This window comes from Sturnira hondurensis, unplaced genomic scaffold (assembly GCF_014824575.4).
Source record: "Sturnira hondurensis isolate 20B ecotype Veracruz unplaced genomic scaffold, ASM1482457v3 Scaffold0013299, whole genome shotgun sequence".
NCBI lineage: Eukaryota > Metazoa > Chordata > Mammalia > Chiroptera > Phyllostomidae > Sturnira > Sturnira hondurensis.
In genome coordinates this window covers 4,009,487-4,029,963 of record NW_028085930.1, presented here as the reverse complement: position 1 = coordinate 4,029,963, position 20,477 = coordinate 4,009,487, and the positions used below count along the sequence as shown (strand labels likewise).

At 35.9% G+C, this 20,477-nt stretch overlaps 1 protein-coding gene across 2 annotated transcripts in view; it reads left to right on the top strand.

Moving 5' to 3' along the window:
- Positions 1–20,477, top strand: part of PPP2R3A (protein phosphatase 2 regulatory subunit B''alpha) — a 158,531-nt gene that overhangs the window by 80,772 nt on the left and 57,282 nt on the right. For both annotated transcript variants that reach the window (XM_037061227.1, XM_037061228.1), the window contains 4 exons: positions 5,183–5,257; positions 13,372–13,458; positions 16,857–17,013; positions 19,701–19,749. In XM_037061227.1, the coding sequence (XP_036917122.1) occupies positions 5,183–5,257; positions 13,372–13,458; positions 16,857–17,013; positions 19,701–19,749 (368 nt within the window). The remainder of the gene's footprint in view (positions 1–5,182; positions 5,258–13,371; positions 13,459–16,856; positions 17,014–19,700; positions 19,750–20,477) is intronic.

Below are 20,477 nucleotides of genomic sequence, written 5' to 3'. Positions count from 1 at the left end.
ATAAGTATGTTCTCTGACCATAATGGAATTAAATTAGAAATAATAACATACCTGTGAAAAATTCTTGAATACTTAATAACTAAATAATACTTCTAAATAACTTATGGGTCAGAGAAGCAATCAAAAGGAAAATTAGGAAATACTTTGAACTGAAATGAGAACAGCATATCAAAATTTTGCTAAAGATGTATTTGTGAATTTAGCAAGGTTATAGATACGTGATCAACATGCAAAAATGGGTTTCTAACTATACTAGTAACAAACAGTTGGAAGTTGAAATTTTTTAAATAGCATTATAATACTACCCCAAAATATTAAATATTTGGAGATGAATCTGACAGAAGATGTGTATGACCTGTACACTGAAAATAGCAAAACATTGCTGCAGGAAATTAAGAAAATTTCTATAAACGGAGAGATAGGCCTTCTTTATGGGTGGGAAGAAGACTTGATGTTGCTAAGATGTCAGTTCTATGTTAGCTTTGACTCTCAGAGCCATAGTTGTGTTCTGTATACTTTCCCTCCAAGAAATAAATAAGGAATTAAAATCAACCAAGACCTGTGGAAAACAAACCCAAATAAACTATAAACAGTAAGAAAGGAACTGAACTGAATTACACATAAATAACATAACCACACTACAGAGGATAAAGGGAGCAGAGGAAAGAGCCAGCCTAAGTAATTTTGGATACCAGTACTTTAACTGGATACTATAAGACTGAAGACAAAAGGAACTGTACACAAATACTGTAAATACTGTATTCTAGTTACTAAATTTATTTCTCAATGGAGTATGGGTTGGCCATTCTATAAGTAACAAAGGAAAGGGAGAAGGCTAGAATGAATCTGTGGTATTGAATTGGAATCAGTTATCTGTATAATTACATAGTTATAATACATAGAGATAAAAATGCAGAGATAGATATAGAAAAATATAAATATGTGTATGTGCTTAGATTGTATACATACATACATATATTCCTCGCTCTGCTTGTCTAGAAAGCCAAGGAGTGATGACACCCTAGTAGTAATGAGCATGCCTGCATCCATATTTGGTTTCTAAATACCATTCTACATTAAAAAGAACCAGGGTTGCTTGGAAGAAAGATAGATTCCAGGACTGGAGCAAAGAAAATATAAGGTGACCCTGAACCATCTTGTATCAGAAAATATGGAAGTGACATATCAAGGAAGGACAGGGAGGGAGGGACATATCAAGAGGACACAGGAGCCAGGCTGATAGAGTTCCCAAAGGTCAAAACTATTACCAATTTGAGCAACAAAATAAATAATAATAATGTTGGATAACCCATAAAATAAAATAAATACCAATGAATCTTTACTGATACAAATTGAATAAATCAGTACATAGGCGAGAAGGAACAGTTCTTCCTTACAAAAGAATTCCAATTAATAAATGTAGAAGGAATAAACAAAATATAAATGTCAAAGTCACATTCCACCAATAGCTACTGAAATCAGGGGGCAAAATTTTAGAGTAACAGGATTTGGCTGTCTCAAAGAATCTCCCCCATGACATTTGTCAATTATTAAGGGGAAAAAATAACTTTTTGGTGGCAAACCCAGAAGACATCACTTCAACCAAGTGTGTTCAAAGTTAACACCACAAGGTGTAAAACGTCAACATTACATACTCCTTGTATGACTGAACAGGACACAGCAGCACTGCTATGCTATTCCTGCTGAAAGTGTCTCTTTAATCTAATCACCAGAGACCAGACAGAACCACTAGAGAGACTTCTGCAGAATAACTGACCAGGATTCATTAAAAGTATCAAAACCATGAAATACAAGGAAAGGCTGAGGAACTGTCACAGGTTAGGAGAGACCAATGAGACACAAGTACTAAATGCAGGACTTCAAGATGGAGGCATAGGTAGACAGGCTTCACCTCCTTATGCAACCACAAAAAGGAATTAAAACTAAATCTCAACATAACACCCAGAACTGCCAGAAAAGCGAACTGTATGGAAGTTTGACAACCAAGGGTTTAAAGAAGCCACATTCATCCAGACAGGTAGGAGGGGCAGAGATGTGGAGACAATGCGGAGAGGCAAGAAGACATGTTTTGGCATGTACAGGCAGCGGCGGTGGAGTGGGCACAGGTAGTCGCACATTCATGTGTAGTGAATAAAAGTTGGGAGGGATACCTTGGGAGTAAGCGATCCCAGCCCCAGGCCAGACCACACAGCCCAGTGTTCCAGCACCAGGAAGATAAATCCCTATAACTTCTGGCCGTAAAAACCAGTGAGGGTTGGGGTGGTGGAAGAAACTGCCAGATTTTCAGAAAACTTCTCTTAAAGGGCCCAAACAGTCTTAAAACATGCAAACCTACCCACTCTGGGATTCAATACCAGGGCAACAGTGGAAGGGCACCAGTCACATATGGAGAGTGAGGGAAGTTACAGTAAATGGGGCAAGTGCCAGGCAAACCCCCAGAAGCCTGCAACATCACTGTCCCCTCTCCTAAATCCTCCCTCCCCCCCACACACACAGAGCCATGAAGTAGTGAAGCAAGTTCCCCAACCTTAGCAATTATGTAAAGCTCCAACCCACACAATTTTCAGGTGACTTTTACAGAGAATCAAAGCAGCTGTACCTAATACACAGAAACAAACACAGCAAGGCTGCCAAATTGAGGAGTCAAAGAAATATGGCACAAATGAAAGAACAGAACAAAACCCCAGAAAAAGAACTAAACAAAATTGAGATAGCCAACCTGACAGATGTAGAGTTCAAAACACTGGTGACCAGGATGCTCAAAGAACTCATTGAGTATGGCAACATAAAAGAAGAAATGAAGGTTATACTAAGTTTCTTTATACTAAAGAAAAATCTACAGGGAACTAACAGTGAAGGGAAGGAATCCAGGATTCAAAGCAACTATTTGGAACATAAGGAAGAAATAAGCATTCAACCAGAACAGAAAGAAGAAACAAGAATTCAAAAAAATGATGATAATGTAAGAAGACTGGGACATCGCCAAATGTGCCAACCTCCAAATCATAGGGATGCCAGAAGGAGAAGAGGAAGAGCAAGAAATTGAAAAGTTATTTGAAAAAATAATGAAAGAAAACTTCCCTAATTTGGTGAAAGAAATACACATACAAGTCCAGGAAGCGCAGATAGTCCCAAACAAGTTGGACCCAAAGAGGACCACACTAAGACACATCATAATTAAAATACCAAAGGTAAAAGATAAAGAGAAAAATCTTTAAAAACAGCAAGAGAAAAACAGTTATCTACAAAGGAGTTCCCATAAGACTGTCAGCTGATTTCTCAAAAGAAACTTTGTAGGCAGGAAGGGACTGGCAAGAAGTATTCAGTCATGAAAAGTAGGGACCTATAGCCAAGATTACTCTACCCAGCAAAGCTATCCTTGAGAATGGAAGTGCAGATAAAGTGCTTCCCAAACAAGGTAAAGCTAAAGGAATTCATCATCACCAAGCCACTATTACATGAAATGTTAAAGGGACTTACTTAAGAAAAAGAAGGTAAAAAATATGAACATGAAAAAGGCAACAAATTCACAACTATCAACAACTGAATCTTAAAGAAAAAAACCCTAAGCAAACAGGAACAGAATCAGAGGTATGGAGATCAGATGATCATTTGGAAGCATAATTGGTAGGTACAAAACAGACTGGGGGGCAGGTGTTAATAGTAGAGGAAATGGAGAAGCCAAAAAACTTACATGCATGACACATGAACGTGAACTAAGTGGGGGAGAGGGCTGTTGCTAGAGGGAAGAGGAGTACCAGATGGAGGGGGGCAAATGGGGAACAAGTGGGACAACTATAATAACAAAATACACTAAAAAATAAAAATAAAAGTCTTGAATCCAGATTTTTAAAAAAAGAACTAAATGCAGTGTAGTATCCTGGAACAGAAAACAGAAAAGACAGGGGAAAAGGAGGTAAAATCTGAATGAGGTCTGTATTGTAGCAATGTTCATTTCCTAGTTTTGGTAATTGTACTGTGGCTTGTAAGTTGTTAACATTATAGGAAGCTGGGAGAAGACCATAGGAAATTTCTCAGTAACATTTTTGCAACTTGTCCATAAGCTAAAATTATTTCCAAATAGCCTTGACTGGTGTGGTGCAGTTGGTTGGGCATTGTCCTGCAAATCAAAAGGTTGCTGGTGCCCTGCCTGGGTTTCAGGTTCAGTCTCTGATCAGATGCGTGCAAAGGGTAACCAGTCAGTGTTTCTCACATTGATGTTTTTCTCCCTCCCTTCTCCTCTCTCTAAAAATAAATAAAATATTTTAAAAATTAAAAAATAAAATTATTTCCAAATAAAAGTTAAAGAAATAGTAAAAGTCTATTGGTTTTAGACTCTGTTGGTACATATGCATAGCTAAAGGGTTTGAAGAAACAAAGAAAAAGATATAACTAATGTCTGTCAGCTTATGACTAACCAATTAATAGATTACTTCTATGTTGGCATTGCTGTTGCCTTCAGTTATTAAATTAACAGTAATTGTCTCTAATAGGTTCTCTAGACTCATTCAAAATACTTTAAAAATCTAATTAGAAAATAAAAAGAGTATTTCGGGGTTTTAATATTCTCTTAGTCGTCCATGAGAACAAGATTATTGGATTTTAAAATAAATTAAATAGCATTCTAAATTGAAAACAGATTTCTTCACATGGTTATTTTGATGGACATTTGGCTCACACAACCTAACATAGATGTTAAGTTACTTGGTTACATGGCTTTTTTTTTTTTTTTGCAAAATTTCTATGTCTCTAGATTAAGAAAAAATTCCAGTTGGCTTGTGTCTTTCACCCTTTCTGTACAAATTTCATTCAGCAATCTCTACCAAGATCTGGAATGAATTTCTCTGACTTTCTTGATATATTAGAATTACAGTACATACCTATAACATATTTGATTCACAAATCACCAAATATAGCTAAATTAAGATTCTAGCTTTTTATTGCAATGTATAAGCATATTGAAAGCACACATATGTATGCTTGTGATAAAATTTAAATTTAATAAAGTATTAATTACATTTTAAGTGCATTGTTCAATATTCTAAAATAGCAAGTTTGCTAAGTTGGCACAGTGTTCTACAAGAAGAAAAAAATTCTGTAGGCATTATTAATGGGATTTTTTTTGTATGCTTCATTTAGCTTTGGTTTTGTTCTTTTTCAGGATGTGGTGGATACACATCCTGGCCTCACGTTCCTGAAAGATGCTCCAGAATTCCACTCCCGCTACATCACCACGGTGAGCAGAGTCCTCCTTTGTCTTAATATAACTTAATAACCAGGCTTTCAGATTTGTATGCAAAAGGTAACATGGGCTATAATGATTCTTTTAAGTGGAAGGAAGGTGCAGTAAAATTGAATTAATTATTTGTATCTGTTTCCCTTCTTGTATGTACTCAGTGCTTAAAAGGTCTCTTGTATATAAACTTAAAGTAATATATTCATTCTGTCTATTCGTATAAAGCATACCTTTTGCTATGTCATAAATACTGGTGCCTAGTTGATCTTTGGCATTTAATACTGGAAAGAATTTTCAAGTCTTTCCCAGAAAAAGATGGGTATGTAGTACCTTAAAGTTAGAAGTGGACTTGGTATTAAGAAATAGCTTGTGCGTAATCAGAAAACAATTATGTAAGAATTAAAATAACATAGTCACAGTCTCCTTTTTTGTGAGGTGGTCTCTCATCCCATTTCTCACGCATGGCCTCATTTCATCAGTCACAGGCAGCGTATGAATTATGAGTGAGAGCAGCAACATAAGACGTGCACACAGCAGCCGTGTCAGGCACTCTCTGCCCTGGCTCCCAGATGATCTTTGGAGGAATTCGAAGATGAGCCCCACACACACCTCACATTCATGGCCGCACTCCAGTGAGATGGCCCTTGCTCTGGCTTAGATCCCCCATTAAATAGGGCAGTCTTCTCTGAGGAAGAGCTTCTCATTCTTAGCGTACTTTTTGTTGGCTATGAATTTGTTGAGTTCTATTGAATTACAGAAAACTGCTGGTTTATTTCCCTCCTACAGAAACTTTATTCTTTGCTTTCTTGTTGGTTTTCATCTCATAAACCTTTGAGACTTTAAGCCAGAATGTGTCACTGTCATCCTAGACCTCCTCAGAAGTTATTTTTGCCTCTTAACCACAACACTATATTAAATTACCTCCACTCCAATTACCCAGGCCAATCACCCTGCTTTCTCATTTGAATTACTCTTAATTGTTCTCCCTTCTCCTACCTTTATTGCCCTACAACCTAGTCTCCATAAAGCAAGAGTTGTCCTTTGAAAATATAAGATCATGTCACTCTGCTCAAACCCGCAAGTGGTTTCCCATCTCACTGAGAATAAAAGCCAAACTCTGCCAAGACTCTCTGTAACTCACCCCTATGCACCCTCACATCCCCTGCCCTCTGAACTTATCTCCTGCCATTCCGCTGCTTGCTCACTCTGCTTCAGCCCCTATGGCCACCTCACTGTCTCTGGAACATAACCAAACACGACTTCTGCCTCACATGCTTTGTTCTTATTCTTTCCTCTGCCTCTAAGGCTCATCCTATAGATTTCCATGACTCACTCCCTCACTTCATCCAAATGTGTGCCCAGATATTTTTTTATTAGTGTGGCATTCCCTGGTCACCCTCTGCCTTCTTCATTCTTCCTCTCTGTCTGCCCCCTTCCCCTACACTCTCTATTCCTTTCTTCCGTTTTATTTTTCATCTTAGGTCTATATCATCTGATATTTAAAATTTTATTTGTTTATTGTCCATCTTGGACTTATTTATATTTTCACTGCTACATCTCCAATACATAGAATAGTGCCTGGCAGAAAACAGATGAACAGTAAATATTTATTGAGTGAACAAGTGAAATTATTCATGTTTAAAGATTTTACACATTAACTCTGTCTGCAATCCCAAAGGGAATTATTGAGTTCTAATTAGTTGTTGACAGTTCTATAAACTCAGGGTATATTAACAGTATAGTCTAGAAAAGATCTTTAAAATAATTTAATCCAACCTTCTACCAATTCAGAAAATGCTCTTTATAGAGGACCTCTTATTACAATTTAGTCTTAGAAAAGATGTTAAAGAACAGAACTGGTCTATGGCCATACCACCCTGAACGCGCCCAATCTCATCTGATCTCGGAAGCTAAGCAGGGTCGGGCCTGGTTAGTACTTGGATGGAAGAATAGAACGGTAAAACAGAGACAAATTTCGTTTGTCTACACTTTCTAGTATGGTATTTAAATACGATGGTCTGTAGTCATCTAGCAAGTAGTCCCAAGGAAGATTTCAGATTGAAAAGCCATGAAACACTTTTGTTCACATATAATTCACATTTTCTGAGAAATTCTGTTGTGTTAATTGTTGAACAAAAAGAACTACATTGGTCAATTTAACAGGGTACAATTAATTATCTCTGCCAGATATTTTCACGGCATTTGCATACTATTATTTACACTTTAAAAATGTATACTTTATTGCTAGTATTATGCTGCTTTATCCCAATTCACAAAAATTAATCCTTTATTCAGAGATAGTGATTAAAGTGTAAAGTCTTATGATGAAATAATGACAATGAGCAACACAAAATAGCATCACAACATTCAGAGTAAACCAGATCCAGCTGAGAGATAAAAGGTGAATCTGCATGTACTGAGATGAGTGTCTCTGTTGTTGTGGTGATCTCCTGCTCCCACCCACAAAAGAAAGGTGCATAGAAAAGGTATCCCAGGGAATATCTGGAAATAAAGTTTTATTGGACTGGTTATCTTTTCTCTCCAGTGCCTTTTCTATTATGAAAGTTGGTCAAAAAGTGGCATGAAGTCATTGAAACGTTGACATTATTTCAGAGTACAGTGAGTTTTTCTAGAACAAATACAAAATAAGCTTTTTAGTATGAAATTAATTAATTTTGTTATTAAGTTAAATTAGAGAGGCATAACTCTCTACCCTGCTCATGACAAAGACCGATGAGATCATACTACTTCCCATGTATTTATAAAGATCAGCCTCAAAATTAATGACAAATATCTCAGAAAAAGCCAAATTAACTTATCATATGACCCTGTTGACTAATATATAATCTCAGTGGTACCCAGTATAAAACAGTTAATACAGGGTGAGGCAAAAGTAGGTTTACACCACAGTGAGATACTACTTCACACTGGTCAGAATGGCCATCATAAACAAATCAACAAACAATAAATGCTGGAGAGGTTGTGGAGAAAGGGGAACCTTAGGACACTGTTGGTGGAAATGCAGACTGGTTCAGCCACTGTGGAAAACAGTATGGAATTTCCTCAGAAAACTAAAAATGGAACTGCCTTTTGACCTGGCATTTCCACTGCTGGGATTATATCCCAAGAACCCTGAAACACCAATCCAAAAGAACCTATGCACCCCACTGTTCATAGAGGCACAATTTACGATAGCCAAATGCTGGAAGCAACCTAAGTGCCCATCAGTAAATGAGTGGATCAAAAAACTATGGTACATTTACACAATGGAATACTATGCAGCAGAGAAAAAGAAAGAGTTCCTACCCTTGCTACAGCATGGGTGGAACTGGAGAGCATTATGCTAAGTGAAATAAGCCAGTAGGTGAGGGACAAATACCATATGATCTCACTTTTAACTGGAACCTAATCAACAGAAGAAAAAAGAAAGCAAAATACAACCATAGAGACATAGAAATTAAGAACAATTTGACAGTAACCAGAGGGGAAGTGGGAGGGGATAATGAAGGGAAGGGTTTTCAGGAAATACTATAAAGGACACATGGACAAAACCAAGGGGGAGGATGGAAGCAAGGGAGGGAGGTGGGTTTGGGGGGGAATGGTTGAGGGAATGGAGACAACTGCTGTTGAACAACAATAAAATTATTTTTTTAAGTAGGTTCATAGTTGTTCATATGGAAAATAATACAATAATTAATAAATAGTACAAGAATAAACTGTTTCATGTACTCACAACTGTAAACCCACCTTTGCCACATCCTGTATATTTTCTTTGCATGCTAGAGTGATTCAGCCATTTCACTTTATGGTTGGAAAAAACTGTTTACAAGAATATCATTCAAATATTAGCTTATGTATTAGCTTATATGTGGCACATATATGATGATGAAAAGTTGGGCAACTTTTATTTTCTATTTATCACTGAAAACCTATGCTATAGAAAAAAAGAATTTGTGTTTGTTTAACTATTTTATAACTGTTTTTAGACTGCAGAAACAGAGCACCAACCATGTGCACAGCAAATGAGGCTATTACTACCCAAATAAGAGATTGCACCTAATGTCAGTTCATATTCTCCTTTATTTCCAGAGAAGAGTTGGCAGTAGAGAAATAAACCACTTAATATTGAATGAAAGTGAAAATTGGAAATACTAGCAAATTGTAGCCCTTGAGTTTGCAGTTTTGCATGCTGTGCAAAGAAATTGCCTGTGAACAAAAGATTGCTTATCCTAACTGGCATATGCTGACTTTGAGGAAAGAGGTGCTCACAGGAGTTTTTAAAATAAGTGATGAGATTGAAAATCCTTCTTTATGACATTGGTGCTGGCAATAAAAAGATATTTCTGTGGCTTGCCCAGATGGTGTCTTAATGATGTATTCATTGTCTTGATTGACCTGGAATCCATCACTTCTGGATGAAATGCCAGGATTTTAATTGTGGAGGACAAGGTACTGATATTTCCTGAGATGACTAACCTGTGGTGGAGACTGCTCATCACCAACAACTGACCTCTTTCCCCTTGAGAATTTTTCCTTTTAGCAGAGAAGGAGCTGATTTTTATTAGAAAGATTTTTTTAAGTCCAAATTCAGCAGGAGACCATGCAGAAATACTTTTTAACCAGAGTGAATCAGGAATCCATTCACCATTTCCCATCAAGTAGAAGAGCCAGACTTCGAGCATTTAATTTATGTATGTTGATTTGCTTTCAAGTCACCTACAGTGAACAATCTCTCCGTAACTTGTGCCTGCATTTGATCCACTCCTCAAAGACTATCTGACAGATTAACCAAACACTTACTTCCATTTCTGGTGACCTATAATTGTGAATTAGAGATGTCAGTTCTATAAAGTTAAAGAAAAAAAAAAAGAAACTAACTTAAAATTCAAATTGCCTATCAAGTTGACTAGAGATCTCTTAATGAAAAATTATAAAGTATCATTCCTTTCACTGGCCATAAATAAGTATTATTATTAATTTTAAGATTTTGTTCCATTTGTTTTTAAGGAAATAATTTTTTCCCATTTTCCTAAAAGTGGTAGACCAGAGTTAGAGGGAAAAAATGTAATGTAGAACCAGCAGCTACATGCTCTCACCGCTAGGTGGTGCCCCTACCTCAGTAAACTAAAATGCTGAATCAGTAACTTGGAAACCAATGTGCTGATGAAGTAGGGCCAGGAAATAAGATTTAGGCAATGGAAAATGGATTACAGGTAGATTTTTATATAGTATTAGATAAGTAGGTTACAAGAGGCTAAAACAGAAAATGCTTAACATTCTAAACATTTTCAAATCTTAAAAATTTTGTTAAAAACAAAAAGTTGAACAAGAAAAGAATAAAATAAGAAAAATGCAGATAAAAGCTTTATAATTTTAAGTGTAATACAGTACTTCCATTAGTAATATAAAGTGTTTTAGGAGTATATAAATGTTAAATTTGTAGAGATGGGAAACTTAGACTTTAAGATAAATTTATATTCAAATCAAGAACTAAGCACAAGAGTCTAATAATGTACACCATGACCAAGTGGGATTCGTCCCAGGGATGCAAGGATGGTACAATATTTGCAAATCAATAAACGTAATACATCACATAAACAAAAGGAAAGACAAAAATCACATCATATCAATAGATGCGGGAAAAGCATTTGATAAGGTACAGCACCCATTTATGATAAGAACACTCAGCAAAGTGGGAATAGAGGGAATATTCCTCAACCTAATGTAGGCCATATATAAGAGACCTACAGCCAACATCATACTCAATGAGTAAAAACTAAAAAGTTCCCCACTAAGATCAAGAACAAGATAAGGTTGTCTACTTTCACCACTTCTATTCAACATAGTATTGGAAGTCCTAGCCACAGCAATCAGACAAGAAAATAAAATAAAAGGCATCCAAATTGGAAAAGAGGAAACAAAACTGTCATTGTTTGCAGATGACATGATAGTATACATAGAAAATCCTGTAGACTCCACAAAAAAACTGCTTGACCTAATAAATGAATTTGGAAAAACAGTGGGATACAAAGTCAATATTCAGAAATCAAAGGCATTTTTCAGAAATCAGAAAGCAACAATGAAGTATCAGAAACAGAAATCAGGGGAAAAAATATCAACAAGATTTAGATATAGCAACAAGACTTTGATATAGCAACAAGAAAAATAAAATACCTTGGAATAAACCTAACCAAGGAGGTAAAAGAACTGTACTCAGAAAACTACACAACACTGAACAAAGAAATCAAGGAAGACACAAACAAATGGAAACATATACCGTGTTCATGGATCAGAAGAATTAACATCATCAAAATGTTCATATTATCCAAAGTTATTTACAGATTCAATGCAATACGTATTAAAGTACCAATGGCATATTTCACAGATAGAACAAACACTTCAAAAATTTATATGGAACCATAAATGACCCTGAATAGCTGCTACAATTTTGAGAAAGAAGAGCAAAGTAGGAGGGATCACAATACCTGATACCCGATCATAATACCTGTATTACAAGGCCACTGTAATCAGAAGCCTAGTACTGGCATAAGAACAGACACATGGACCAATGGAACAGAATAGAGAGCCCAGAAATAAACCCAAATCTCTATGGTCAATTAATATTTGACAGAGGAGAGGGGGTGCAGCAGCATAAAATGGAACAAAAATAGCCTCTTCAGAAAATGGTGTTGGGAGATCTGGACAGCTACATGCAAGAAAATGAAACTTGATCACCAACTTACACCATATACAAAAATAAATTCAAGGTGGATAAAAGACTTAAATATTAAGTCATGACACCCTAAAAGTCCTTCAGGAGAACATTGGCAGGAAAATCTCAGATATTCCACACAACAGTATTTTCACTGATATGTCCCCTAGAGCAAGGAACATAAAGGAAAAATAAACAAGTGGATTTGATCAAAATAAAAAACTTCTACACGGCTAAAGGAAACAGCATTAAAATGAAAAGAGAACCAGCTGTATGGGAAACCATATTTGCCAATGATACCTCAGACAAGAGTTTGATCTCCAAAATATATAGAGGACTCACATGACTCTACTCTCATAAGACAAGCAACCCATTTTAAAAATGGGCAAAGGACTTGAACAGACACTTCTTCAAGGAGGACATGCAGAGGGTCCAGAGACATAGAAAAAGATGCTCAGTATCACTAGCCATCAGAGAGATGCAGATTTAAAAAAAACACAGTGAGATACCACATTACACCAGTCAGAATGGCCATCACAAACAAATCAAACAGCAAATGTTGGAAAGGTTGTGGAGCAAAGGGAACCCTAGTGCATTGTTGGTGGGATTGCAGACTGGTGCAGCCACTATGGAAAACAGTATGGAATTTCCTCAGAAAACTAAAAATGGAACTGCCTTTTGACCTGGCAATTCCACTGCTGGGATTATACCCTAAGAACCCTGAAACACCAATCCAAAAGGACATATGCACCCCAATGTTCATAGCAGCACAATTTACAATAGCCAAGTGCTAGAAGCACCATAAGTGCCCATCAGTAAATTAATGGATAAAAAACTATGGTATGTTTACACAGTGCAATACTATGCAGTAGAGAGAAAGAACTACCCTTTATGACACCATGGATGAAACCAGAGAGCATTATGCTAAGTGAAATAAGCCAGGCAGTGAAAGACAAGTACCATATGATCTCACCTTTAACTGGAACCTAATCAACAAAACAAGCAAGCAAAATATAACCAGACACATTGAAATTGCGAACAAACTGACAGTAACCAGAAGGGAGAGGGGAGGGGGTTATGGGGGAAGGGTGAAGGGTTTACAGGAACAACTGTAAAGGACACATGGACAATAACAAGGGAGGGTGGAAACAGGGGAGGGAGGTGGGGATGCCTGGGGTGGTGGGGAGAGGTCGGGGGGGAGGCAGAAAACTGTACTTGAACAACAATAAAAATCAAAACTATTTAAAAATTTAAAGTGTTGATTTTATTAGAAATGACACTTGGCATAATCAAAAAGCCAAAACTTACCTGGTTCAAAGTATATTCATAAGACATGATGGTCATTGGTAAAGTGATTGATATCTTTAATGGTTTTACTTCATTTTGTTTTCCTTTGAACCAGGTTATTCAGAGAATATTCTACACAGTGAACAGATCTTGGAGTGGAAAAATTACTTCAGCAGAGATAAGAAAAAGCAACTTTTTGCAAGTATGCCTCTTACTGGAATTCACTTATCAGGAGCAATTTAAATACTATTCTTATTTAACAAATATAATATTTGAGTGCTTATTGTATGCAGAGCTCTGTCACTACTTTCAGACATTCAGCATTTACCAGATACTTGGGATGTGCCGGGGGGAACAAAGATGAATAACAAGGGATTTTTACATCAATGCACACACTGCGGAGCAAAAGGGAAAGTGCACAGCCATACCTGACTTGCAAAAGATCACAGAAGTGTATAATAAACATGCAAAGAAGACGTCACAGGAGGACTGATAGGGCATCTTGACCTTGGAGATATCAGGAGTTTACCAAGATAAAAAATATTAGAAGAAAAGAGGATTCCAGATAAAGGAGGCAGCATAAGCAAAGGCCCAGAAGCATGACAGTACAATATCATGCTCAGAGACTGCAGGAAGTCTTAAGTGGCCAAAGGCTCCACAGAAACAGTGACCAGTTATGAGGCCTGAGGGGTGAGATGAGGCTGGGTTGTGAAGGGCCTTCCTAAAGAAAGAAAAATTTCAAGTTGATCCTTTCAGCAACGATTCTTTGTCCAGGTCCTGCTGGGAAAAAAGTACTAAAAATTCCTTACAAGAAAGAGTACGTTTTCTTCAATTACTTTGTTTATTTTATGAGAAAGTATTGGCCACTAGTGGGAGCCTTTACCGAGGTAATCTTCGTGGCTGATTGTTCAAGCTTCTATTAACCTAAGAATGGTAGAATTGTTCACCCTTGAAAATACATGAAATATATTTTAAATGAATTATACTAAATGAAGTTTAGGCTAATACGTTAGACAATCTTATTTACTCTTTTTTTTCTATCTTATCTGGGACAAAGTAATAAAGACTTGGCAAAGTTAGCAGCCCATAATAGATATGCAGACTTCTTGTGTTCTAAAATGAACAGTAAGCATCACACTTACTGTTAACATGTATTGAATGCTTGGTGCATGCCTACATTCCCAGTAGGCAACATGGAATGTGTTGAAATGACAATAATTCCATAGAAAAGGCCTTACACCTCACATTCTTGTAGCGCATTAGAATTTGTAGTTTCTGGATCATTATCATAGTCCATAATTTTTTTAATTATAAAATGTGAGGCTCAAGTATGGTTGAATGACTTAGACAAGATCAAACAGCAAGTAACTGGCTGACATGGAAAGAGAACTCAAGTGTTGTTCTTCCAAGAGCATGACATGTTTTCCCCTCTATTTTCTCCCCTACCCGTCTCCTTAGCCTTCCTCTTATATGGCTATATGCTCATAAAACATTCTAATAATATGAACATATCTGGAATAATAATCTGAAGTCACTGTTTTTCTCTTCACCGTGTCATTTCACTCCCTGTAAGTGTGTGTGTGTGTGTGTGTGTGTGTACACATGGAGTATTTAGTTTTATTTTGTATGGCTGCTTTTTTGAGTTTTTTAAAATATATGTGATCATACTATTCTGTTAACTTGAGGGGATTGTTTTGTTTTGGGGAGTTTTTTGCTTAACAAAATGACTTAACATTCCCTTCATTCCCATTCAAATAAATCTATATCATTCTTTTAACTACTGTATAATCTAGGACATGCCTATACTATTTATAATTAATTACAAATTCTTCTACTGATATATTCAAGTCATTTCCATATTTTCCCTGTACAGTAATGTAGTGAACACTGCTGTACTTTCCTCTTGTGTGTATATGAGTAAGAATTTCTCTAGAATAGATTATCGGTGGGGGGGAGAGCGTGGAATGCTGGATCGAATGGTATGAGCGTTTCCAATTTGATAGATCCTGCCAATTTTCATTTCTAAAAGCATGTACTCATTCATACTTACATTTACATGCTCACCAACAGCAAAAGTTCATCTTTTTCATTTTATAAAAATGAGATTTCCTTGCTTCTCAAGATTTGTTTTATTGTACATATTCTGCTTTTTATACATTAAAGAGCATTTTATAAAATAAAACATTACAGCAAATTTGGAAATCAAGAAAAATCACATTCTATGACCATAATACAACTAATACCATTTTTGTATGTGTTCTTCTAGTCTCATTCATATGCATATTTGGAGTTCAGGATTTTACATAGCTCTTAGTGTGTACAATTGTGTATTGACCACACCATAGTTTTCCTTTATTTCCATGTAGACTTTATAATTTTTACTGGATACATAATCTCCCATCAGTAGAATTCCCATAATTTAATAATTTATGTTGTTTTCAATTTGACAATGCATTTTGTTTTTCCAGTATTAACATTTAAAAAATATTTTTCATCAAAGTAATATATTTGCATTACGAAATAGTCACCTTTGTCCCTTAATGGTTTTTACCTTGAATTCCATTTTGTATTCCCATAATATTGACATTTTTTTCTATTAAGGTTTAGATAGTATGTATATTTTTAACACCATTTTTTTAAAACTTTTTAAATTTTACTTTTAGACTTTTCTGGACAGCTTATATGTTGTCCAGCTTATTATCTAGATTTGTTTTGGGTGCTTGTTTTTTATACTCAATCAATCAGAAAATCTTTTAGTGGGGAGATTTAATTCATTATCTTTATTGTTGTTATCGATATGTCAGATGTTATTTGTCGTTTTACTTTATTTTTTCTATTTCCTAAGTTTTGTTTGGTGTCGTCTTTCTGAATCTTTCTTTTCTGAAAATGTCTTCTTCATCTGCCCACTTACATGATAATTTGACTAACTTTAAGAATTCTGGTTTCAAAATCATTATTTCTGTTGTTTTCCCTAAGGGTGCACAGTGAGTCAGGGGAGACCCAGATCTACTTCCAGCTCAGGGCTCTGAGGCTTTGCCCCCCACCCCACCAGGTTTCTGTGCCCAGCCACCACACATCACCACAATGGTATACATAAGTCACCTTTGTGGTAAACTTCATTTCCTCACCAAACCAAGCCCTATCTGCGGATGCCCCACTCTTCATAATAGAATAGATGGTCACTGCCTAATCGCTTTGGTAAATGATGTTAATCACTTAACATCACTTTGAAGCTAAAAGCGATGTCAGTATACGGCCCTGTAACTAAGCCTGTTGTCTAGTTGTTTGGTGCTTGCTAGTCTGGTGACCTCTGATAGGCTGGAGCCCCCTTGGTGATGGTCCTTCCCTTTTCCTGCTATTAAATCCTCCGCAGCATCTAACCATTTGCTAAGCATATTACAGAGCTCATAAATGCTTATAGATTGATCAGGTGATTAAAGGGAGGATGAGGTTATCTGTTAAAGTTCCTGATTTGATACCCAAACCAAAGCTTTTAATTCAATTTAAAATAAAAATTTACTAGATTCTGTATAATGACCAAACCTGTATTATCATAATTTTTAATTTTAAAATAAGTTTTCTTTATTCATACCATTTCAGACTCTAGCCCTTTTGGAAGAAGAGGAAGATATAAACCAAATCACAGACTACTTTTCCTATGAACATTTTTATGTTATTTACTGCAAATTCTGGGAACTAGATAGTGATCATGACCTCTACATCAGCCAGGCCGATCTATCGAGATACAATGACCAGGGTGAGTTGTTATAGATGTTTAGACTTAACTGTTTTGAAGAAGGCAATAGTTAAATAAATTATCCCTGCTCATTATGGGGAATTCCTATTTCTTAAATTCTGTACTCTTTAAAGGGCCAAGACTTTTTAAGTGGGAATGAGTAAAAATGCTATTTTTTTACTTAGAAGACAGGTATAAGAGACAGGGTTTATTGGAGGTAAGTAAGCAGTTAGAGTCTTAGTTTTGATGAATTGGAGAGTCTGTGATGTTTGTTTTCTGATTATGAATTGAGTGAAAATTTTACTCATGTGTAAAATTTATTTTAAAAGAATATGTATACACCTTTACAAATTTCTTATTTTATAATATTTATACACAGCCATGGATGAAAATAATTTTTCTGATGGGCCAGTATTTTCAAGGACACTTACAAAAACTTACCTTTTGGAATTTAGTTCCAGAAAAGATTTTGGTTTTGGGCTGACGAATTTTATGTACTTTGATTTCTCAAAAACCAAAATATTATATATCACATACCCTTTTTGCTTCATTTTTATCAGTAGTCAACTTAAAACCTATTACCTACTGATTTAATATTTTAAGAAAGCACCAAGATACATTGATTCATTCTTCTAAGATTTCCCCTGTTCTGTTCTTAAATTGTCTTCTCAAGCACTGTTGTTTTTTTAAATCAGCCTTTTGCCTTTTAGCTGCAGCACAGTACAGATCTTATGTAAATGTATTGAATTTTACTCCCGCTATTTGGTTGCATATTTGAATACATCTTAAGAAAAGGTTCATTCTATATGATGTCAAGTTTTATAGAACTTTCATATTTAAGAAACAGTTCTGCCTCTCAAATTCTTAGGTGCCAACCAGACATGAAAAGGAAGATACTCAAATATACTTATTTGATAAGTATTTTAGTACTACATTCTCTCTTCTTCAAGTATGCATAACCTTCCTGTCACCAAAATAGCATAAAAATGGAGATACTCATCAGGTCAGCCTTACTAGCAGTGCACTTGCTAATTACCAGTGGCCAGATCATCTGTATGTGAGCCAGCCTCCCAAGGTCATGAAAAACCTTTTGGCTCTAAAGCACCCTGTCTGGCTGACATAAGCATAATTCCCAGTATGTCCCAAAATATAGTATATCCACACATACCGCTCATGTAAGCATGTTAAAGGGATGAAGTCCAAAAAAACAGGCATCTAGGTCTATATGACAAAAAGGTCCCTGAAACTCCGTAACTGTCCACTGGAATTCCAGCCTGTCGTTAATAGGACAGTATGGTCTTCAGTTTTAGGATGCTAAACCTTCCAAGTCTAAAAAAGACTTTCAAAAATACTTTAGCTTTGGAATTAAATATCCTTGCCTTTTCTGTATAGCCCTCTTTTTTCCTATATAGTTCAAATTATTATCCCCATAAACCAATGTTCAGCAAAGTCTAGAGGGTCCTTCTGGAAGCTTGGATTTGTAGGCAGACGTAGCTGTACTGACTCCCATATTCTCAACACTCTTCAGCCAAACTAACCTACATTTACGTGGACCGTACCTAACTTTATGCAGAAGAGTTAGACGCTGATTACTCCTAACTCTCGAAAGGCTTTACCTTTGGTTCTGAACTGTTAGTGTGCATGCCGTTGTCTGGGGCACTTGTTAAAAGAACAGACCTCTGTCCTCACCACATCCCTAGGTCTGAGATTCACTGTCATTTTATTTTTTAAAAACTAATGGTTTTGGTTATTTCGAACCACAAGGAGGTATGCTACTCTAGAGCAATGATTTTCAACCAGTGTGCCACAAGAATTTTTAAAACATGTAATACCCAACTATGTAGTCAGGGGTCCTGACCTCTTTTCCCTTAGATTGTCAAATAAAAAGTGATAACAGTAAAAAAAAAAAAACAATAGCCATCCAGTGTGAATGAATCAAAATTGTACCTATTTTATACCTATTTTTGTCAGATCAGCAAAAAATATATATTTTTTGGTGTACTGCAGAATTTTAGTAATTTGTTTTCATGTGTGCCATGAAATGAAAATGGTTGAAAATCTCTGCTCTGGATTAGCTAGCATCTATTATCAAAAGCAACATATTATCTTAAGATATATTTGCCTCTCTCTGAATAAAACTTATTGATGGAATTTCTAAAAATTATACATTATATCATGTTATATCCTGGACTTTTATAGAATAAGAATATAAAAATTGTATGTTTATGGTATGTTTTGGTATCTTTTGTAAAAATTTACCTGAAAGCATTCTTCATTGTTTTATTCAATATCCCTTATACTAGGAGTGAATTATCAGTTCCCCTTTGAATTGAATGCTAGGATAAAATTTGTCTTGTTTTAAAGGAAAAGTTGTCTTACTAGATAACAAGATCAATTCAACTTCTGCACACTTTTGTCTTAGATATCAGGGTGTCCAGAACTAACTTGGTACTCAACTATATTGATACGTTTCAGCTGTCAGGGACATCCATTAGCTTGTTCTTTTTTAAAAAAATTATTAGCTGAGCCACCCCAAATTCTTATTTTCAGAAAGTATAAATTATGCAAAGTATGTTTTAACCACTAGTATTTTCTCATGGAAGATTATTATGTTTTAGCTGGTAGCTACCGAAAATAAATTTCCCAAAAGTACTGCCTTTATGGGAGCATATTTTTAACTAGCTTTGTACTTTTTTACTTTTATTTAGCTTCATCAAACAGAATTATTGAAAGGATATTCTCTGGAGCGGTAACAAGGTAAGAAAAAGCATCTGAATTTAAAAATAAACTATAAGTAAAACTGTAACAAGGCTTCCTGTGTAATGTAGCAGTGTTGTAGGTCAGATAACAGTCTGCAACACGTACAGTCACAGCTTCAAACAAAACAGTAGTAATTCCTTAATAAATAAGCATTAATCCTTTATCTAAATACAGGTAGCAGGATTTGATCCTGGTAATTATTTGCATTTAAATTACAAACAAGGGACTTTTGCCAAGATGGAGACATAGGTGGAAACACTGTGCCTTCTCCCACAACCAAGTTTGAATACAACAAAGGTTTAGTAAACAAAGACGCAGCCAAAGAACAGAAAATTGAACTATACAGAAGTCCAACAACAACGAGCCATTCACCCGGACCGGTAAGAGGGGTGGAACCAGCAGCGGAGCAGGGTCAGGTAGGAATATGCAGTCCAAAATATGGCTCAAGAAGAACTCAAAGTCCCAGAGCCAATAACTCTAAGCAACCAAGAAATAGCGAACCTCTCAGATGCACAGTTCAAAACACTGGTGGTCAGGATGCTCACAGAACTGGTTGATTTTAGTCACAAATTAGAGGAACATATGAAGGCTAAACTAATTGAAATGAAGGGAAATGCACAGGAAACCAATAGTGATGGAAAGGAAACTGGGACTCAAATCAAGGGGGTGGACCAGAAGAAAGGAAGAAATGACCAAACAGAAAAAAGTGAAGTTACAAAAATTCA